The following is a 17,571-nucleotide window of genomic DNA, read 5'->3' on the forward strand; positions in this document are numbered from 1 at the left end:
CCGCAAGATAAAAGAAAAGAAAAATATCTGAAGCCGCAGTAAATAAAAAATAAAAATAAAAAAGGCGTGTCTCGCGGGCCAAAGGTGAAAAGACGCTGGCCAATAGAAAAGCAAGGAGAGTCAACAAAGTCAACCGGGAAGACACGTGGCGCGAATCGCACCGTCCAAATTGCGTTTGATCTCCTCCCACTGGCCTGTGCCTATATAATGCGGAATCTCACAGCCCCTGAAATGAAGTGAGATCGACGGGAGGCGGGAGAGGCCGGGAAGAAGAGTGAAGCAACATCCGCCGGAGCGCTCGCCGGAAAATCATCCTCTCCGATCTCCGGCGGGAAGCGCCGAGCTCGAGCCCGGAGGCAAATGAGCGGTCGGCATCGCCGCCAGCAGCCGAATCTCCGTCACCGGAGCGGAGCTGATATGGAGACCGAGCGGCTCAAGGCGGGGGAGAAGGAGGGCGGCGCCGCGGCGCCGGCGCCGGCGGAGGCCGCGGCGGCCGCGGGGGGGAGGAGGGAGAAGAGGTTCGAGAGGAGGCTCGTGAAGTTCGACGAGTTGCCGGAGTACATGAAGGACAACGAGTACATACTGGACCACTACCGGTGCGAGTGGCCGCTGAAGGACGCGATCCTGAGCGCCTTCGCCTGGCACAACGAGACGCTCAACGTGTGGACGTGCGTGGCAAAAACTTCGCGGCGAGCCTTTTCCGATTCCGCGAATCGATGATTTTTCTCAATACGTCGATGATGATTCATTCGATAGATCGATTGACCGTGTTCGTGTTCGTGATTTTGCGTGTGTGACAGGCATTTGGGGGGGTTCATCATCTTCGTGGCGCTGACGGTGATGAGCTTGATGGAGAAGACGGGGATGCGAGGCTTGCTCGGCGATTTCTCCAGGTGCGTCGTTGATGATCGATCGATTGCTTCCGCCGTCTCCTCTCTTCTCTCGGTTCGCGTGCTCTTCCCCCTGTTTTGAGTTTCTCCATGCATTGCTTAGCGGCGCTTCTGGCCGGAGATTCGGTTTGCAGAAGACGTACTATTTACAATTTCTGCCACTGCTTAAATTAACGATAAACTTAGATGCTGCCCTTAGAGCCGGAGGCATTTGTTAACGAGGTCCAATTCCCAATTAGCGCACGCCATTAGCGACTCCACGCCTAGCCTTCCCACTCTAGCAACCAAAATTCGAATGACCCCTTTTTTTGGTTTTTTTCGTGAATTTTGATAATCCGAGGGCGCGAATTCAAGTTCTGTCGAACGATAATGTGCGCATGTGCAGTTGTCGTTCGAGATTGAGCTTGGAGATAATGCTTTGTTTGCTCATTAAATCCATCGTGTTTTCTGGGTGCGGATCACAGGGCCACCGTCCCGGCGCATTCGACGACGGCCGCGATCAAGAACGCGAGCGCCTCCGCCAATGCGGTCAATGTACGTCCTCTCTCCGGCCACCCCCTTTTTTTCTCATTCCAACGCATGTCATTGGGTCTATCACTATGAAGTCTCTTTTGTGCTTGTTTATCGTAATTCAAATCCAAACACCCCCCTTCTCTGTTCGAACCCAGATTTTCTCTTGTCGGATTTTCAAACTTCGAAACAGAACAAAACAAAAGAAAAAGGGGGAAAAAAAGGTAAAAAATTTGTTGAGTATAGGAAAATGTCCTGCCAATTTTACCAACCACTTTATAAAGAGAGACGGAGACATCGAGACATAAACATTACGTGGGATAAAAAGCAAGCTGAGCGACACGTTAGAAAGCGACGCTGGATTTGATCGGTGTTGGACCCCGTGACTTTATCATAAGCCAATATCGAAAATCGGTGTACTAGTCAATCTACATTTGTTAGGGTTGCTCATACACTTGAAATGTCCCACTAGTACTAGCCGTCACGGACGTCCTTTCAAGTGTAAAAAATAAAATTAATAATATAAGTAGTCTATAGTAGAGGATGAAAAAACATAAGACTTATGCTGAAAAGGTGGAGGAGGTGACGTGTACAAGAGGTTAATCATAGGTTTCGTAAACAGAGTGATGCGTGAAATGATAATTTTAACATTTCATTGGTTCATCTATAGGTAGTTCTATGCATAAGTAAGTCCTGGTAAGTTTAATCTTTTTTTTTTGTCTGGAAACATTTTTATAATTTCTTTATTTTAAAGTTGTCGTTGTCGATGCAAAGAAAATCCTCTTTTGGAAATTTATTTTTGTTGAAATTTCTCTGTGAAATTTTGTAAGAACTCTACTAGTTGTTCTAAAAATACATGTTTTTAACGTTTTGAATGTTCTAACACTTTCCTTTGCATTCCTTTACATGTAGCCTGGATTTTAACCAATAATAAAAGCTTGAGAATACATAATAAGGGAGGTAGACAAGGTTTTAAAAATATTTGAATTTGAAATTTCCTGTATTAATATCATGAAAGATTTTGTGAATTTATTGTCCATTGTTTAAAAAGCTTATGTTGTTAGGTAAAAGTGTGGATTAATATATACGGAGATTTCAACGTATTCTCCGACTCTAATTTTGATTGGCGAGTTACCGAATACGGACAGATCCCATAAGAAAGCTCAACTAATATTAAAAGCGGGCGATGTACGTTTTTCTATCCTCTATGAGAAATATGGGAAAAAGGTAAATTCTTTTAATCATTAGATATGGGGAAAACATGGTTAGATTTTTTCAATTCACGTGGCGTGTGGTACTTTTTGAAGATGCCACCTCTTTTTTTCTTTTTTTGGATTGGAAACTTGGCAGCCTTGTCGGTGATAAAAGTGGGAATATATAAAAAAGAAGAACCAGCTTTATTCCTCGATGTCCTCATTTCACGTGATGCCCTCTCTCTCTCTCTCTCTGTTTGGTAGTCTTCCTTTGCCTTGCAAGTTTATCTCTCATTGTAATGATTCTTCTTGGTTCGTTCGTATTCCGATTCGAGTCAATTTCCAATGCAATCAAGTAGGAACATGGGTATATAGTTTGCTTTGTACCATTTTGACTGCGTCAGGATTTTCATGTTAGCAAAACTTCAAACATGTGGTCGTCGGTACTTTTTGTTTGTTTGTATTCACCAACCTAGAACGAGCGCCTTTTTTTATGTAAACAATGGTAGTCCAAAAAAATCCCATGTTGGAAGCGTTTTTTTTTTTCCTTGCTTAGCAAAAACAAGAAGTTGTCGAAAAATTAAGTTTCTGTTGTTTCATATGATAGAAAGTTCATACGGTGTGGTCGTGTTACAACCATTGTCAGGGAAAAATGACTCGAATCTGTCGAATTGTGTCCATCGTGATATTTTACATTTGTCAAGTTCTAGTTTGTCTCCATTTTTTGGAATTTATACCCTGGATAAAGAAATCCTCATTCTTCCCCATCTTTTTCTTTCTCCTGGAAAAGAAGATTTCGTTTTCATTCCTTTTCCAAGAAAATTAGGAGGGGCTAATTCATACTTCGAAGCCTTCACAACCTGTTGCTTTTACGTCCAGCAGTTCTTAGTCCGAGAATCCAAGTTTGGTTTCCGTGTAAAAGCGAAATTAGCAGAGCCCTACTCAATCAACTATCATTGTGTCCCTACAAAATTTTAATTCCAATAAATTAGTTTTTGCACGTTTCGTCAAGAAACTGTGACTGGGTTTCATATTTTGACTTTCTTTCGATGCCGTGTGCTTCCCTATTTCTAGATGAATAGTCTATATTCTTTGGTTGACTACATTTTCTTGGTCGTTCGCCAACAAAACAAAACTACCAACCTAAGAACAAGAAAAGATAAAAATCAAGCAATCTTTATCTCATCATTATCATTCTATAGTAGAGTTAGATTTGACAAGTAAATTACGTCAGTAGCTACAAACAAGAAGAAACAGAACCGTTCAAGGCAATCCATCAATCTTTTTTCTAGGATTTCTTCTGTACATGTGTTACTTGATGGAGACTATCATCTGAATAGGTCGTTCCCTTTGATGGTGAATGTAGATCTGTTCTTGACAAGATGACAAGCTTATACCCTTTCGGTGGCAGAATTGCAAACTCGTAATTTTGTTTTGTTAGCACTGCCTCAGAATTAGCTGCAGATTGTTTCTCCAGTTTCGCCTCCAGGAGACTTTCATGAACCAGGGGGCTTTGCTTTGCTTTGCTTTGCTTTGTCACTGCTATTGCGCATGGAGAAATATGCCAATTAGGAATTTGCAACATTTACCGAATCGGAATTATGTATCAAATAGTAATGATGGTTTACATTAGTGTTGTTCTGTACTACCATAAAGCATTCAATCGATATTAACGCGAGCTCAAGTGAAAGCAGCATAGGTTGTACACATCTCTGTTGAAATCTGACTTAAAGAAGAAATCTAATTCCTTAATGATTATGAAATCATTTACAGGATGGACTGACTGAACAAACATATTCTGGTTTTGTCTGCAGGATTCGCATTTAGGACAGATACAACATTCGTTGATCCTCGATGCCTTCGAATCCAACCATGAGAACATCCCAGGATGGCCTTGGTTCGTCTTCCTAGCCGGGGCCATGTGCTGCTTAATCTGTAGCTCCCTCTCCCACCTCCTGGCCTCCCATTCCAGAAAGTTCTACTTCTTCTTCTGGCGGCTCGATTATGCCGGGATCTCCGTCATGATCGTGTGCTCCTTCTTTGCCCCGATCTACTACGCCTTCTATTGCCACCCCTATTCTTGCTTCTTCTACCTCGGCACCATAAGCGTCCTCGGCACGCTCGTCATAATCACTCTTCTCTCACCCAGCCTCTCGTCTTCAAAGTACCGTCTCTTCCGGACCACCCTCTTTCTCGCCATGGGCTTCTCTGGAGTGATTCCCGCAGCTCACGCCATTGTTATTTATTGGGGACACCCCCACATTTTCGTTGCTCTGGGGTATGAGCTCCTGATGGGTATATTGTACGCCTCCGGAGCGTGGTTTTATGTTACCAGGATACCCGAGAAGTGGAAACCCGGAGCATTCGACATCGCCGGGCATAGCCACCAAATCTTCCACGTGCTTGTGGTTGCGGCTGCATTGGCTCACTGCGCTGCAACGTTGGTGGTCATGGATTTCCGTCAAAGAACACCAACTTGCGCATCGTAGGGCTTAGCTACACAACACTGAGATTTGTGAGATTGTCTTGCGATTACCACGGTGCAATAGCCATTCTAATGCAATGCAGCTTGTCGGTCCCCGAATGATGCAGCTTCTCTCAGAACATAGCTAGGAATTGTGTAGGGTAAAATGGAGGGAGGGCAGCTCAAGAAAGTGTGCACTAGTGTTGTTGTATGCGAGCTTTTACACGATTGTATGCAAAACTAATATATTGGCAGAAAGATTGCTGCTCATGGTTTGCCCAAGGGTCTTGTTGAATGTGTGATTTAACGCAGCAAGAACTTGTTTTCCTCGTACCTCCACTTGAAACCTCACAACACGATTCGAGCATTTTGTAGGCGCCAAAAAAGCAATATACCAGAACTCAGAAGATCCTTGGACTTGTGGAGATGAGCCTAGCTCATTTGCTACGTGACCGAGATCATAACAAAATTTTCTTAAATTGATACATGAATCGCAATACCAAAGCTTATGGGACAAACTGGCACGCCATTGCCATGTTACAAGTCGAGAGTGATTTTGTCCGGTGCCAGGTGAAATTGATTCTGCATTCATTGTCTTTCACTTGCAAAACAGAGTGCATGCTCTAATTCTTCCGTCACGTTTGCAGCTTTGGTTCAATGCATCCAAATACAGTTGCAATCAGAAACAAAGTAAAGCCAAATCAACCTCACAGCTTCACACTCTTAGCACTGGTATAGTCTTCTTGATGCCAGAGAAGCTAAAAACACATAATTGAGTAACTCGAACCAACATTCCCTCAAGATTCTGAATCCTTGGAGACAGAAAAAATTGCAAAAATGCACAGAGGCACAACAACGAAGGCGGCGATCTTGAGCAAGTCCTCGCCCTCCTTCGAGATTGCGCCGATTCTCGACCAGTCTCCACTGTATCTGAACCACACAATGGCTGCATTAGACCCCATGAACATGGCTTCAAAGGGAACATAGTTACATTGAAGAAGAAGAGAGCTTTACCCGGCGTCGATGAAGCCCAGTCCGAACACTGCAATGGCAGCTTTTGTCAGGAGAGGGTTCGAAACTCTCAGCGCAAAACCCGGTTGTCGCCGGGTTTTCGAGCTACGGTCAGTGAGATCTCCCTTCTTAGCCAGTATGGCACCGGGCTTTCTGCCATTGATAAGTGGATGAGCAGGGACTTTGGTAAAGATAAAGCTCGTTCGTGTGATCACCATTCGCCTCTTGGACCTCTTCTAATGAAGGATTTCCCACACCACAAACTCAAAGCCCTTTAATACCACAAAGCCGGAGGAGTGTACCAGAAGTCCCGAAAGACGGAAAAATCTTCACCGTCCGATTGATACGATTGAATGTCAACCGTCGGATAAGATTTAATGCCGAGCATTGATGAAGCCATTATAAATTCAATTCCAAATAAATATCCAAAGTACCTTTATTTTTTCAAATAAAAATCTAAAGTGGAACTTAATTCAAATAGAGCATGAAGTACATATATTAGTCTTAAAAAATGTCTTTGAAGTGATTATGGTTGTTTGGCCTAACCTTGCCAAAATCGGCAAAAATTTAATTAATTAAGGATATTTTTGTCAAATATAATTTAAATTTAAAATTAAATTAGATTGAAAAGTAAAAAAATAAAAATAAAAAAAAAGAGGTGAGAGTGCTCCCTTCCACCTATGGCCACCACCCCATTGCTGGTGGAGCCACGGCCATGGCCAACTCCTAAGCGAGGGTCGATGACACTTGCGAACTCGAGGCGTGGGCCTGCACAAGACAAGGTGCCGCCTTACTCCCAAATCTAGATGAGAGTCACTCAACAATTCCACGACCACACCGCTCAAGTGATTTACTTTGCCACTCGTTAATTGAGAAAATAATGACACTTTATACCCTTATTTGAAATAATATTCACTTCATATTTTTATTTAAAAAAATGAAAACATTTTAGATCTTTTAATTGAAAATTTCTCTAGATTCATGGATTCTTCACAGATTTTTTGAAATCAAGAATAAAGTGAGGAATCGAACCTGTGACTACAATCATGTTATGGAGACGCTATAAGTAAATCTCAATTAGCTTTTCCATGAAAATTAAAAATTACCCAACTCGAATTTTCAAATTAAAAGATGAACTCTATTACTCGAGAAATGAAAATAAAATCAAAATATTGACGACCTCGCAGACTGACTGACCCTCTGTTATCCACACATTCACCTCCACTCCGTCCTCTAGAAAAACCTCATCGCAGAATACAGAGACGGAACAAGAAAAGCAAATGGCTTCCTTGACCATGGCTTCCTTCGCTCTCAGACTCCCCCATCGTCCTCCCTCGCGCCTCGGGGTCGGCCCGCCTCGCCCCGCTCAATGCGGCGGCCAGCTCGCTGAAGCTCGGCTCCGTCCGCCGCATCTCCGGGTTCCCCTCGCTCCAGTCCCGCGGAGTCGCCGCGGCCTCTCCCGTCGCTCGGAGCCCGAGGCCCCTCACCGTCGTCTCCGCGAAAGGCTACAAGATGAAGACCCACAAGGTGGTTTTTGATTTTCCTAGTTTCTTTCGGTCTCCCTGTTGATGGGTCTTTCTTGTTCGGGTTTATCTTGTTAAAATGAATGGTTGGTTGGAGTGTGAATGGGGAATTCTGTGGATAGGCTTCGGCGAAGCGGTTCAGAGTGACGGGGAGAGGGAAGATTGTGCGGAGGAGAGCTGGAAAGCAGCATCTGCTGGGGAAGAAGAACACCAAAAGGAAGTTGCGGTTGTCGAAGTTGGTGGGTTCTCTTTTGTTGCAATTCTTGCTGTCGTTGTTGCCATTGCTGATTTTGTTGCTGCTGCTGTTGTTAATTTGATATCTTGCTGCTAGTTTCTGCCAGAAATGCATGTTGGTTGCAGAATTTGACTGGAACTAAAGCACTTTTCTTGATGATTATTTTCGATAGGGACAGGTTGCATAAAACGATCGCCGAATTTTGCTGAAATTATGTTTTGAGTACCAGTTACCAACTGTAGAATCATCTGTAGATTTATAGACAAGCCGGTGCACTCACTTCTTTCTCATCATCCACCTTCTTATGTGATCCAGTTACCAACTTGCTTCTTTAGCATTCTATGTGCGGAGTGATGCTTTTTGCTTTGCTGGACTGTTTGCCTGAAGGATTAAGATGCTGATGTCCTGCCTCATGCTATTTTGAAGAAGACTGACTGTTTTACTATGGTTAAATTCTTCAACGGGTCTTTCTTTCTTCTACTAGGGTCAGATACCTACTAAAAAGTTTTATATTTTTGAGTCATATCTAGTAGCAGTTTTACACACTTTGCAAATTTGCATCAGCAGTAGTTTGACTCGGTTTTGAGATACCTGTTCTTTATCTTTCTTCGCATCACTGGTTGCTAAGGTAACCTTAATAAATGCTCACAGGAAGTTAAATCAACTATACACTCCTATGTATATGAAAGGAACTCTTGGCAGTGCATGTGGCGTAAAATGTAGTGGGTTGGAGTTCGCAATCTTAGTGTTTTGCTGTTGATGTGCATTTCGTAGCATTAATTTTGGATCAGTTGGAAAATAGGCGGTGATGTCCTGGCTTTTTGGAAAAGATTAAGTTGGTTTTATGTGGATAGATGGAACTTTTGTAGAGTGAATAACGCTATCAAATGGTTGTTCTCGATGATATAAATATTCAATCGAGTAAAAGCACTGGCTATCTGCTATCCGATGCACCTCTTTCTCCTTTGACTAAGCTTGGGAACTGCATGTTATATTTATCGATGAGTACACAATATGCGCCTGAAAAATCTGTTGTAAATTGGGTAATTGACCTCCGGTGGTTTTTTAGTTGAAGATACCAATTTAATCAAATGTTAACATGCAAGTATGAGATCATGCTCTTGCATCTCACACTGTTTACATTGTCATCATGAAACATATAGTCGTCCATGAGAGCATGAATTGTTGCCCCTGTGTGCAGAATCAATGACAATAACAGATGCCCCATAATTTGATTTCCTTGATGTAGAACTGGTAATGTTTATTTAAATGATAATCTTTTCTAATACCTTTGAGCTAGGTCCTTTGACAAGATAATTTTTCTTTTTATTTTTCTGAGGGCTAACTAACTTTCATGTGGGCAATAGCTTCTCAACTTTCTGTGATATTATTTGTGGTAAATGAACTCAATGGCAGAACTTCATTCTTCATTGAGATTGCAATGTAACTTCATGAATGCTATCATGTGCGCTTGAGCTACTTTGATGTAGTCATAATTTGCGATGCGCTCTTACAAGAGTTCATCTGTTGTCAATGCAGCACCCTGTCAACCGGAGTGACTATGACAACGTCATTGGTGCCTTGCCATATCTGAAAGTCAATAGACTGGCAAAGTAGAGGAATTTTTCTTTTTCTGATGAAGGCGCTTTTGGTTTGTCTCCTGTAATTGCTTCATTCATGCGGAACACAACTGCTTTCTGATTGTTCCATTACAGTTCAAGTCTAATGAAGTTTAGTTTTACTAATTCACAACATGTTATGAACGTATGAGGATGAACAGATGGCAGCTTGTATAATGAGTACAGATCCTATATCTTGCCACTGGAGTTGGATTTCCTTGCTCTCTTGAACACGAAGAGAACCACCGCAAGACTCCTGTTGTCCCTGCCATTCAGTTCTTGAAACTCAATTGCCCCTCCAGGCTGCATCTTCAAGACTTCGGTTTGCCCATCCACATCGAAAGTTGCTTACTCGAATATGACATGATCCATGGTAAAATCAAGAAAAGGCTGGACAAGTATTCACAGCTTTCGGACGCAACCGAAGGAAGCCTAGCCTGGCGCCATCAGACGGTTGTGCGGAAGAGAGAGAGAGTAGACCTCAGTTAAAAAAAGACAAAGAAAGGCATAAAATAAGCAAAGTTTGCTTATTTTCATTTCAAATCACGTTGGCTAGTCCAGCTAGCAATGCTTCCTAAATTTGATTAGAAAGCAACCTACGGATCGAAACTCGGTACCGTAACGGAGCAAGCAATACTTGTCGTCAGTAACGTATATAGTCGCCACTTCCCTAACTAATAATCTCCGATCCAACTAACGTTCCAAAAAGTTGAGGAGCGCAGTCAAAGTCCATGTCAGCTTTTTCCTCTCAGTTTTCTATTTGCAGGGTAAATTCTTCTGGCTGGCAGAAGCCATTTCCGTAACATTTGACCCAAAAATGGAATGACAGTTGCCCACGAATTGCAGATTTTCACGAAGCTAAACCAAGAAAACCATCCCCACAAAACCTTCCCATGCCTTGGGGGACTGTCCGAACAACCCATCCTCGCGAATCGAGAGTCCTCACGTTCTCTGTCTCTGATTCCTTCGCCAGAGACATGGCGTCGCAGACATTATTATTACAGTCGCTTCCGTTTGTCCATTAGCGAAGCAAAGCCCCGCAATAACACCGCCCGCTCCTCCTTAAAAATCGTTCCTTATTCTCCCCCGGTCCTTCCAACATATTCAACGACGTCTCGAGGGGTAAAAATATGGCCAATCCCAAATGGGGTTCTCTCCTCCTTGTCCAGGTCGTCTTCCTCGTGGTCTTCCTCGTCAATCCCCAACTGGGTTTCTCCGAGGAAGACCCGCTCGTCCAGCAGGAGCTGGACAGGGTTCTTGAGCTCCCGGGTCAGAGCTTCAACATCAGCTTCCCCCACTACTCGGGCTACGCCACGGTCAATGAAGAATCGGGGCGGTCCTTGTTCTACTGGTTCACCGAGGCCGCCGAGGACCCCGATTCTAAGCCCCTCGTGCTCTGGCTCAATGGAGGTGAAAAACCATTCCACGGCTTTTTGCATCATTTCTGACTTTTGGGTATTGAATATCATTTGGTTTTTTGCTGCTTTTGATGAATCGGTTATGAATCCTTTGGACTTGACTAATTCCGGCGGTTTTTGCTGTTTCAGTTGTTTCGGTTTTGTTTTAGTACGGTATATGAAATGATCGTTTGCTTTGCTTCCTTTTCACTGATTCTCTTTTTGGTTTCTGATTGATACTGTACTGTTTTTCTTTGTTTTTGACCTTACTCTTTTCCGTAGATGTTAGCTTTAGTTATTGATATGAGAAAATTCCGCTTTTCTTTTGATGCTTTTTGTTCTTTTGGGCTACGCTTTGCATCTTACCAGTGATTTAATAAGCTTCTTTTTCACCTGACGTGCTGTTTTTATTGTACTGTTGAGTCTTTTGTTATTTTTGGCTTTCTCTTCTAAGCTTCAGATGGTTCATTGCAGGGCCGGGGTGCTCGTCGATTGCATATGGGATGGCGGAGGAAATAGGCCCTTTTCATATCCGGCCGGATATGAGCCTCTATCTCAATCCTTACTCCTGGAATCTAGGTAGCTAATATCTCGTCATTATGCTAAATTTGTTCGGTTATGACTTATGAGTTTCTACTTAACTTTTGCTTTGTTGTTCCCTTTTACCTATTATGAACAGGGTTCACAAATCCCATTATGCTTCCTCAATTTTTATTTTTATTTTTATTTTTGTGTTGTCTCATTATTTGATTGTTATGGTGGTTGAATTTTAGTTATTCAATTGGCTAATCGTGTCCACATTTTTGGAGTCACAAATTTCTGTGTGCTCTTTATGTACTTCAGAAATCAATTATCTCCTTCTATAGGAAGCCAATGAACTTAATTTTCTGCTTCTATCTCCTTTTTTAACATCTTCTGTCTCCTTTCTTCTTGTATAATTTTGTGGGTGAAATATCACGTGGATAAACTGTCTCAATAAAAGTCTGGCAGAAAAATAGAAAAAGAAATGGCCGACTAGTCATTATATGTCCAGTGTATATTTTGATGTGGTGGAACTCAAATGCAAATTAGTTCACAACTTCATCTGACTACATTACCATACCTGCAGTTGCCAACTTGTTGTTTATTGATTCACCCGTTGGTGTTGGTTTTTCCTACTCCAATACGTCCTCAGATTTGCTGAACAATGGAGACAAAAGGACTGGTACTATAATAGTTCTTTTCCAGTAATTGTTTTCCGACCTTCTTGTTCTTGCCCATGACTTCCTCACATTTCCTTGTGTTGACATCACCTTATTTTCAGCTGAGGATTCACTGGCATTTCTACTCAAGTGGTTTGAGCGCTTTCCACAGTTTAAGGGGAGGGAATTTTATATCACTGGAGAAAGCTATGGAGGTACCAATTGTGCTTATTGCTGTGTCAATATAATGCTGATTAGCCAAAAACGTCTTCTTTAGACAATTTGGATAAAAACTTGGCTTTTCAATTAGCTTTTCTTCTTTTTATGGAGCATATTTTATCTGAATGAGATGAACTAGGGCTTTTATCATGGCTTACAACATCTCTATTTTCTATGGTTAGTGAAATTCTGCTGTGCTCTTTGCTGTATTAAATGAATCAATCCAATTCTCTGACTTTCGGGTTGAACCAAGTATACCATGTCTCAGAGAGTCCTATTTGACCTTTTATTATAGGTATGTCCCCATGTGTGCTCGGTTGCACTCGCAGATTTTATCCAAGCTCTTTCAATATTCTTTCTTCTGGCTTCCTATTGAGTAGAAAAACTCACATATGGGTTTTTATCTCCTTCTACTGCCCATTTAGAAGGATGAAATGTCCTTCAATTATTATCTGAATGTTGTGGCTTCTGCATTCAGAGGCATATTGCCAGTCAAAGATACACCTTATTGTTAAAGTGGAGGTTTTCCTTTTCTATTGTACTTTGATATGTCGTGAAGATGCAGAAACACTGACTGGCCGGAATTGCAGGTCACTATGTTCCTCAATTGAGTAAAGCCATTGTAAAGTACAACAAAGCATCCGGTGAAAATGTAATCAATCTGAAGGGCTATATGGTATGTGCCAGTCTTTCAGGAGGAAAATGTTACTGTATGTTTGGTGCTCATTAACTGAGAGTATATGTCCATAATGCAGGTTGGAAATGCTCTAACTGATGATTACCATGATCATCTTGGGGTCTTCCAATTTATGTGGTCAGCTGGTTTGATTTCTGATCAGACATTCAAGCTGCTGAATGTTCTCTGTGATTTCCAGTCTTTTATACACACCTCAAGTGCTTGTGATAAAGTTCTAGATATAGCTAGCGACGAGCTCGGAGATATTGATCCATACAGTATATATACTCCTCTTTGCCCTGTCAATGGTAGCCAGTCAAACCGCCTTCGCAAAAGAATGAAAGTGAGTTCATGTTCCTTTAGTAAAGGCAAACTTTACCTGTTCTTTCAATGTCCATGATATGTCTGTAAATCTGAGTTCTAGACCAGACCTTAATCCGTGGCTCTTGCAGTAACAATGGTAGTATTCGTAGTATTTATTTAAACCAGTCAGTTGACTGGTTCTCTCACCTGGCCAGTTTTTAACCACTGGTTATTCCGTATTGGTTTGGTGGATTAGCATAGTTGCTTGGTTGGTTTACAATGGTTCCTGGCTTGGGAGGGAACCTATTGTATAGAATTGGACGGTCTTGCTGGTAGGAACTAATACTATACTATAACAGCATGAGCTCTTGCTCTCCTACTGCTTCTCTATATTACCTTAATTTGACACTTCTAGATGATTGATAAATATAAGAAGTAGGGTGCTTCCAAAAGAGATACTATAGCATGTGATTGTTCCCATGATTCTTCTAGGGGAAGATTCCCCAAACTCTTGTTTTGAAGATTATCTGGACTAGCACTTGCAAAATTAAAAGACCAAATTTCTATTTGTGAAATTTTCACCTATCTATACAAGTGGGAAAGAGCTAGCTGAGATTCTCTGGAGCCGCTTTATTCAACATGTGATCAAGTGTCGTGTTTAGTTGGCAACAGCAAGTCTCTTGTTATCCACCAACTACTTAGTTGCAACAATCATGCAAAGCTAATATAACCTAGAATTGTCTCCTTTTAATTATTGTTATAAAAAAAAAAAAAAAGTGGTTGTTTGTTCCTGGATATGTACTCAGTAATAACTCAACTTTGTATCTGTCCTAAGTGGTACTTTGGGCTATCTGAAGTTTGACTAACCACAGAATTTGTCACGTGATTTCAGCTCTCCACACTTTCTTTCCTTGGTTTAGACAGAAGAATCAGGGTTACAATGGGGGAACAAACTCTAGTTTGCGTTTTCACTTGCATTTTCATGGGGAATGCAATCTATTGCTTTTGTCTGAAGTTCGACTTACACACATCGCATTCAACCTTGTAATCCTTATGATTGTTCAAGCTTTTGTGAAGATAACTCTACCCTATTTTGTGTTGGTGTCTTGAAATGCACAGTATAACCAGTTTGCCCAGTGTACTCTCACGCTTCACACAATCATTTTACTGCCTTGTGGCGCTGAAATGGTTCTCAATAGTGCAAGTTGAATAGAAAGATAGTACTGTGCTCTCAAAAAGAATTATGTTTTCTATATGTCTTGTGGGTATTCTTGAAAAATAACGTCTTCCAGGTCATTGGCCATGTCAATGAGAAATATGATCCCTGCACGGAGGAGCACTCAGTTAAATATTTCAACCGTGCTGAGGTACAGACAGCACTTCATGTAAACAAGGCATTTGCGCCAGCTAAATGGGACACTTGCAGGTACACATCATTCAGTGCAACTCATAAATACTTAGGCTTGGTACGTGGATTGAATTTTCATTTGTGTGTTCAAGCATAAGTTCCAGTGAATAATCAACCTCATAGCTTCTGGTTGGTAAATCAATGGCAAGAAATTAATCTTCTCCTCCCTAAAGGACTGACAATAATCTTAGTTAGAAAATGTTATGGAATAGAATCTGCGGCCATTAGCCCATTAACCATTGTAAGTGATCAAGAAAACATAAGGAGCTAAAGAAGGTAGAACAATGGGCCAGGTATACAGGGTTTGTTGTTGTTCTATCCTTCAGATGCATAATTCTAGATTACATTTGCTGAGAGTACTAGTTCAAGATCTCCAATGCAGTGACAAATACATGCATCATTTTGATGCATCTTCAGCTGTGCATGATCTCCTTTATGGAACTGAACACAAGCATCAGTGTTGCAAAGTTGTGCTTTCCTTACCTCTGCAAAGGGGTCATGCATAATTTGCAACCATTCGAAACAATAAATTATGGTACTGATTTGAGGTCCTAGCAGAACTGTCTTTTAAAGTAGGTTCTTACACGAATTAAAGGTTGGTCATGGTCCACCCTGAGCGAGATCAAAGAAGTCACAGATATTTTTCCCACCTTGCCCTCCCCGTAATAGCCCAGTCTAATAAAAAGAAGTCTTTCAGTCAATTCTAAACTTTGTTCTGTACATGTGACATGCACCACTATCAAGCCATCCTTTTGTCTCTCCCTTTTGCTTCATTTTGCTTGGAGGTTATGGGGTATTGCAATCTTTTACCGCATTCCAATTTGTGATCTGCAGTGACTTAGTTAGTGAAAATTGGAAGGATGCTCCTCGTACGGTGCTGGACATCTACCGTGAGCTTATGCGCGAAGGACTTCGCATCTGGATGTTCAGGTATCTCTGGAAGAACGAGTGTATTTCTTTCAAATTGACAAAGTGTTAAATTCAAGTTTTCTAGGAGTTGTATATAACTTAAAACAGCGGCAGTCTTTTTCTTTATTGTGGCTATAGCAAGAGGCAGCCCACTTGACTATGTTTCCCAGATATATGTGGGTGTAGGATCCCTTCATGAGGCAAATGTAGGAATTGATCAATTATGTACCTTATGATACAACCATAGAGAAGGGAAAATCTAGCTTCCCTTAGATTTGTGGGTACAAATTTAGTGTTGGGCCATTCATAAAATTAATTGTAACCTTGGAGCTGTTGGTACAAGGATGTTCAGACAATGGCTTTAGTGCAGTATTAATGGGGGATCACGTTCATTCTGAGATCACATTTTAATTCACTGGTCTATCATTGTGGTCACATCCTGATGATACCAGGTTTTGTCATATTGCACATTATATATGATTAGTGACAATCTTGTTTTCTTACTTCATCCATCTCTTTCCCTATGACAGCGGTGACACGGATGCTGTCATCCCTGTCACATCCACCCGGTACACAATAGATTCTTTAAAGCTTCCAACAGTGAAACCTTTTCGCGCTTGGTATGATGATGGGACGGTATGGTGCTCTCTCTCTCTCTCTCTCTCTCTCTCCCGAGGGTATATTCTTGCTAAATCAGGAAGCATGTTTGCCATTTATTGAAAGGAAAAATTTGAGAGCTGCATTGATGCACTTTGTAAATTGCAGATTCCCGTTTATTATAAGGCAAATGATTTGCCCTGCTCAAAATTGCTTATTCCTCATTCCAAGGGGAACTGATAGGGCATTTTCTTGTCAGCGACCAAATTTTAAGTTTTTTCAGACCAGGGTGACGCCTACTTAACATAATTTTCGTGAAAGATGTTGGATTAATTTAGCATCTGTGTAAGCAATAGCAAAGCTGTAATCTTGGGTTAATACACGATTTGTTCTTGCAGGTGGGTGGATGGACTCAGGAGTACGCAGGACTTACCTTCGTATCCGTGAGAGGAGCAGGTCATGAAGTCCCTCTTCACAGACCAAAGCTAGCGCTTGCACTCATCAAAGCCTTCTTAGCAGGAACCTCGATGCCATCACTCCAACTAGTGAGCGATTCTTGAAAGTTTTTTGTGTTACTCGCAAGTGCAGTTTTCCAGAGCAAAGTTCTCTATGGGGCTGTAAGTCATTCGATATTCCTGATGAATAAAAGCATTCATGTGGGACTTGAAACGAGACCCGAACTGTAAATAAAAAAGGATTTCAGGTTGCCCAGTTTCTTTCCCTCTTTAATGCTTGAAGAACATTCAGGTTGTTGCCATAAGTAGAAGATTATTGCGTTGATTTCGACATTGGGTGTGATGGCTTTTCGCAGCATTGAGGATTGACTTTTTTACCATTTATTAGTCTAGCAGAAAAGCTTTGCTATGCTTTGCCATCATAAGGATTGTCCTCAGTATAGATGATAGCCTCATCATGGTCACCATCAAGTTCCGGCGACTTCTATGTCTGGAGAATTTCCCTTAGAAGTTTTACAGGAAAGAATCACTAGGTTTTCGCATGTCTGTATGTATGCAGGCTTTGGGAGTTCTGGAGTTCATAAATATACTTGATTAGTCACTAAGAGGCTAAAAGAGCAGGACACTCCATTGCTAGCCAGTGTACATCAGATTCTTTCAGAAGGGCTATTTGCCAATATTCCATCGAATAATCAAACTTACCACACACTATTACGATGAACATGGCTATATGACTTGTTTCTTCTTGAAAGCTTCTTAAATTGTATTAAATCTCTTCCTTGCGATAATTAAGAGCACACGGTCACTAAAATTGTTCCTGAACTGTTTGATTTAATACCACAACCTAAATGAATTGTCTATACTAATCTCTCAAGTATAAGAAACGTGCCAGTATATCATTCTACATGACTGTTTTCAGCAGCTTTCTTGGATTCACATGCTATATCTGCAAAGGTATGCAGCATATTTTCGATGTACAGA

General features: G+C 41.5%; 4 protein-coding genes across 4 annotated transcripts; 3 read left to right on the forward strand and 1 right to left on the reverse strand.

Annotated features, from left to right (window-relative positions):
* Positions 1 to 245: 245 nt before the first annotated feature.
* On the forward strand, positions 246 to 5,368 carry LOC104439720 (heptahelical transmembrane protein 2). The gene is made up of 4 exons (XM_018871002.2): positions 246 to 668; positions 801 to 893; positions 1,355 to 1,424; positions 4,408 to 5,368. Exons 1-4 carry the CDS (start codon positions 361 to 363, stop codon positions 5,080 to 5,082), a joined length of 1,146 nt encoding a protein of 381 aa, XP_018726547.1. The 5' UTR covers positions 246 to 360; the 3' UTR covers positions 5,083 to 5,368.
* Positions 5,369 to 5,506: 138 nt separating this feature from the next.
* Positions 5,507 to 6,301, reverse strand: LOC104437507 (hypothetical protein). The gene is made up of 2 exons (XM_010050471.3): positions 6,072 to 6,301; positions 5,507 to 5,987 (listed from the first exon to the last, which is right to left on the reverse strand). The coding sequence occupies exons 1-2, from the start codon at positions 6,284 to 6,286 to the stop codon at positions 5,855 to 5,857; spliced, it is 348 nt and encodes a 115-aa protein (XP_010048773.2). The 5' UTR covers positions 6,287 to 6,301; the 3' UTR covers positions 5,507 to 5,854.
* A 964-nt stretch (positions 6,302 to 7,265) lies between these two features.
* Positions 7,266 to 9,642, forward strand: LOC104429704 (50S ribosomal protein L35, chloroplastic). Its single transcript, XM_010042543.3, is given in 4 exon segments — positions 7,266 to 7,410; positions 7,412 to 7,595; positions 7,714 to 7,830; positions 9,366 to 9,642. Coding segments are annotated over 4 exon segments (441 nt in total). The 5' UTR covers positions 7,266 to 7,348; the 3' UTR covers positions 9,444 to 9,642.
* Positions 9,643 to 10,328: 686 nt separating this feature from the next.
* Positions 10,329 to 16,891, forward strand: LOC104429703 (serine carboxypeptidase II-2). The gene is made up of 10 exons (XM_010042542.3): positions 10,329 to 10,855; positions 11,317 to 11,421; positions 11,951 to 12,046; positions 12,146 to 12,238; positions 12,833 to 12,918; positions 12,998 to 13,261; positions 14,514 to 14,647; positions 15,464 to 15,559; positions 16,069 to 16,174; positions 16,534 to 16,891. Exons 1-10 carry the CDS (start codon positions 10,576 to 10,578, stop codon positions 16,693 to 16,695), a joined length of 1,422 nt encoding a protein of 473 aa, XP_010040844.2. The 5' UTR covers positions 10,329 to 10,575; the 3' UTR covers positions 16,696 to 16,891.
* Positions 16,892 to 17,571: the final 680 nt, after the last annotated feature.

Source organism: Eucalyptus grandis, chromosome 3 (assembly GCF_016545825.1).
Source record: "Eucalyptus grandis isolate ANBG69807.140 chromosome 3, ASM1654582v1, whole genome shotgun sequence".
In the NCBI taxonomy this organism is placed as follows: domain Eukaryota; kingdom Viridiplantae; phylum Streptophyta; class Magnoliopsida; order Myrtales; family Myrtaceae; genus Eucalyptus; species Eucalyptus grandis.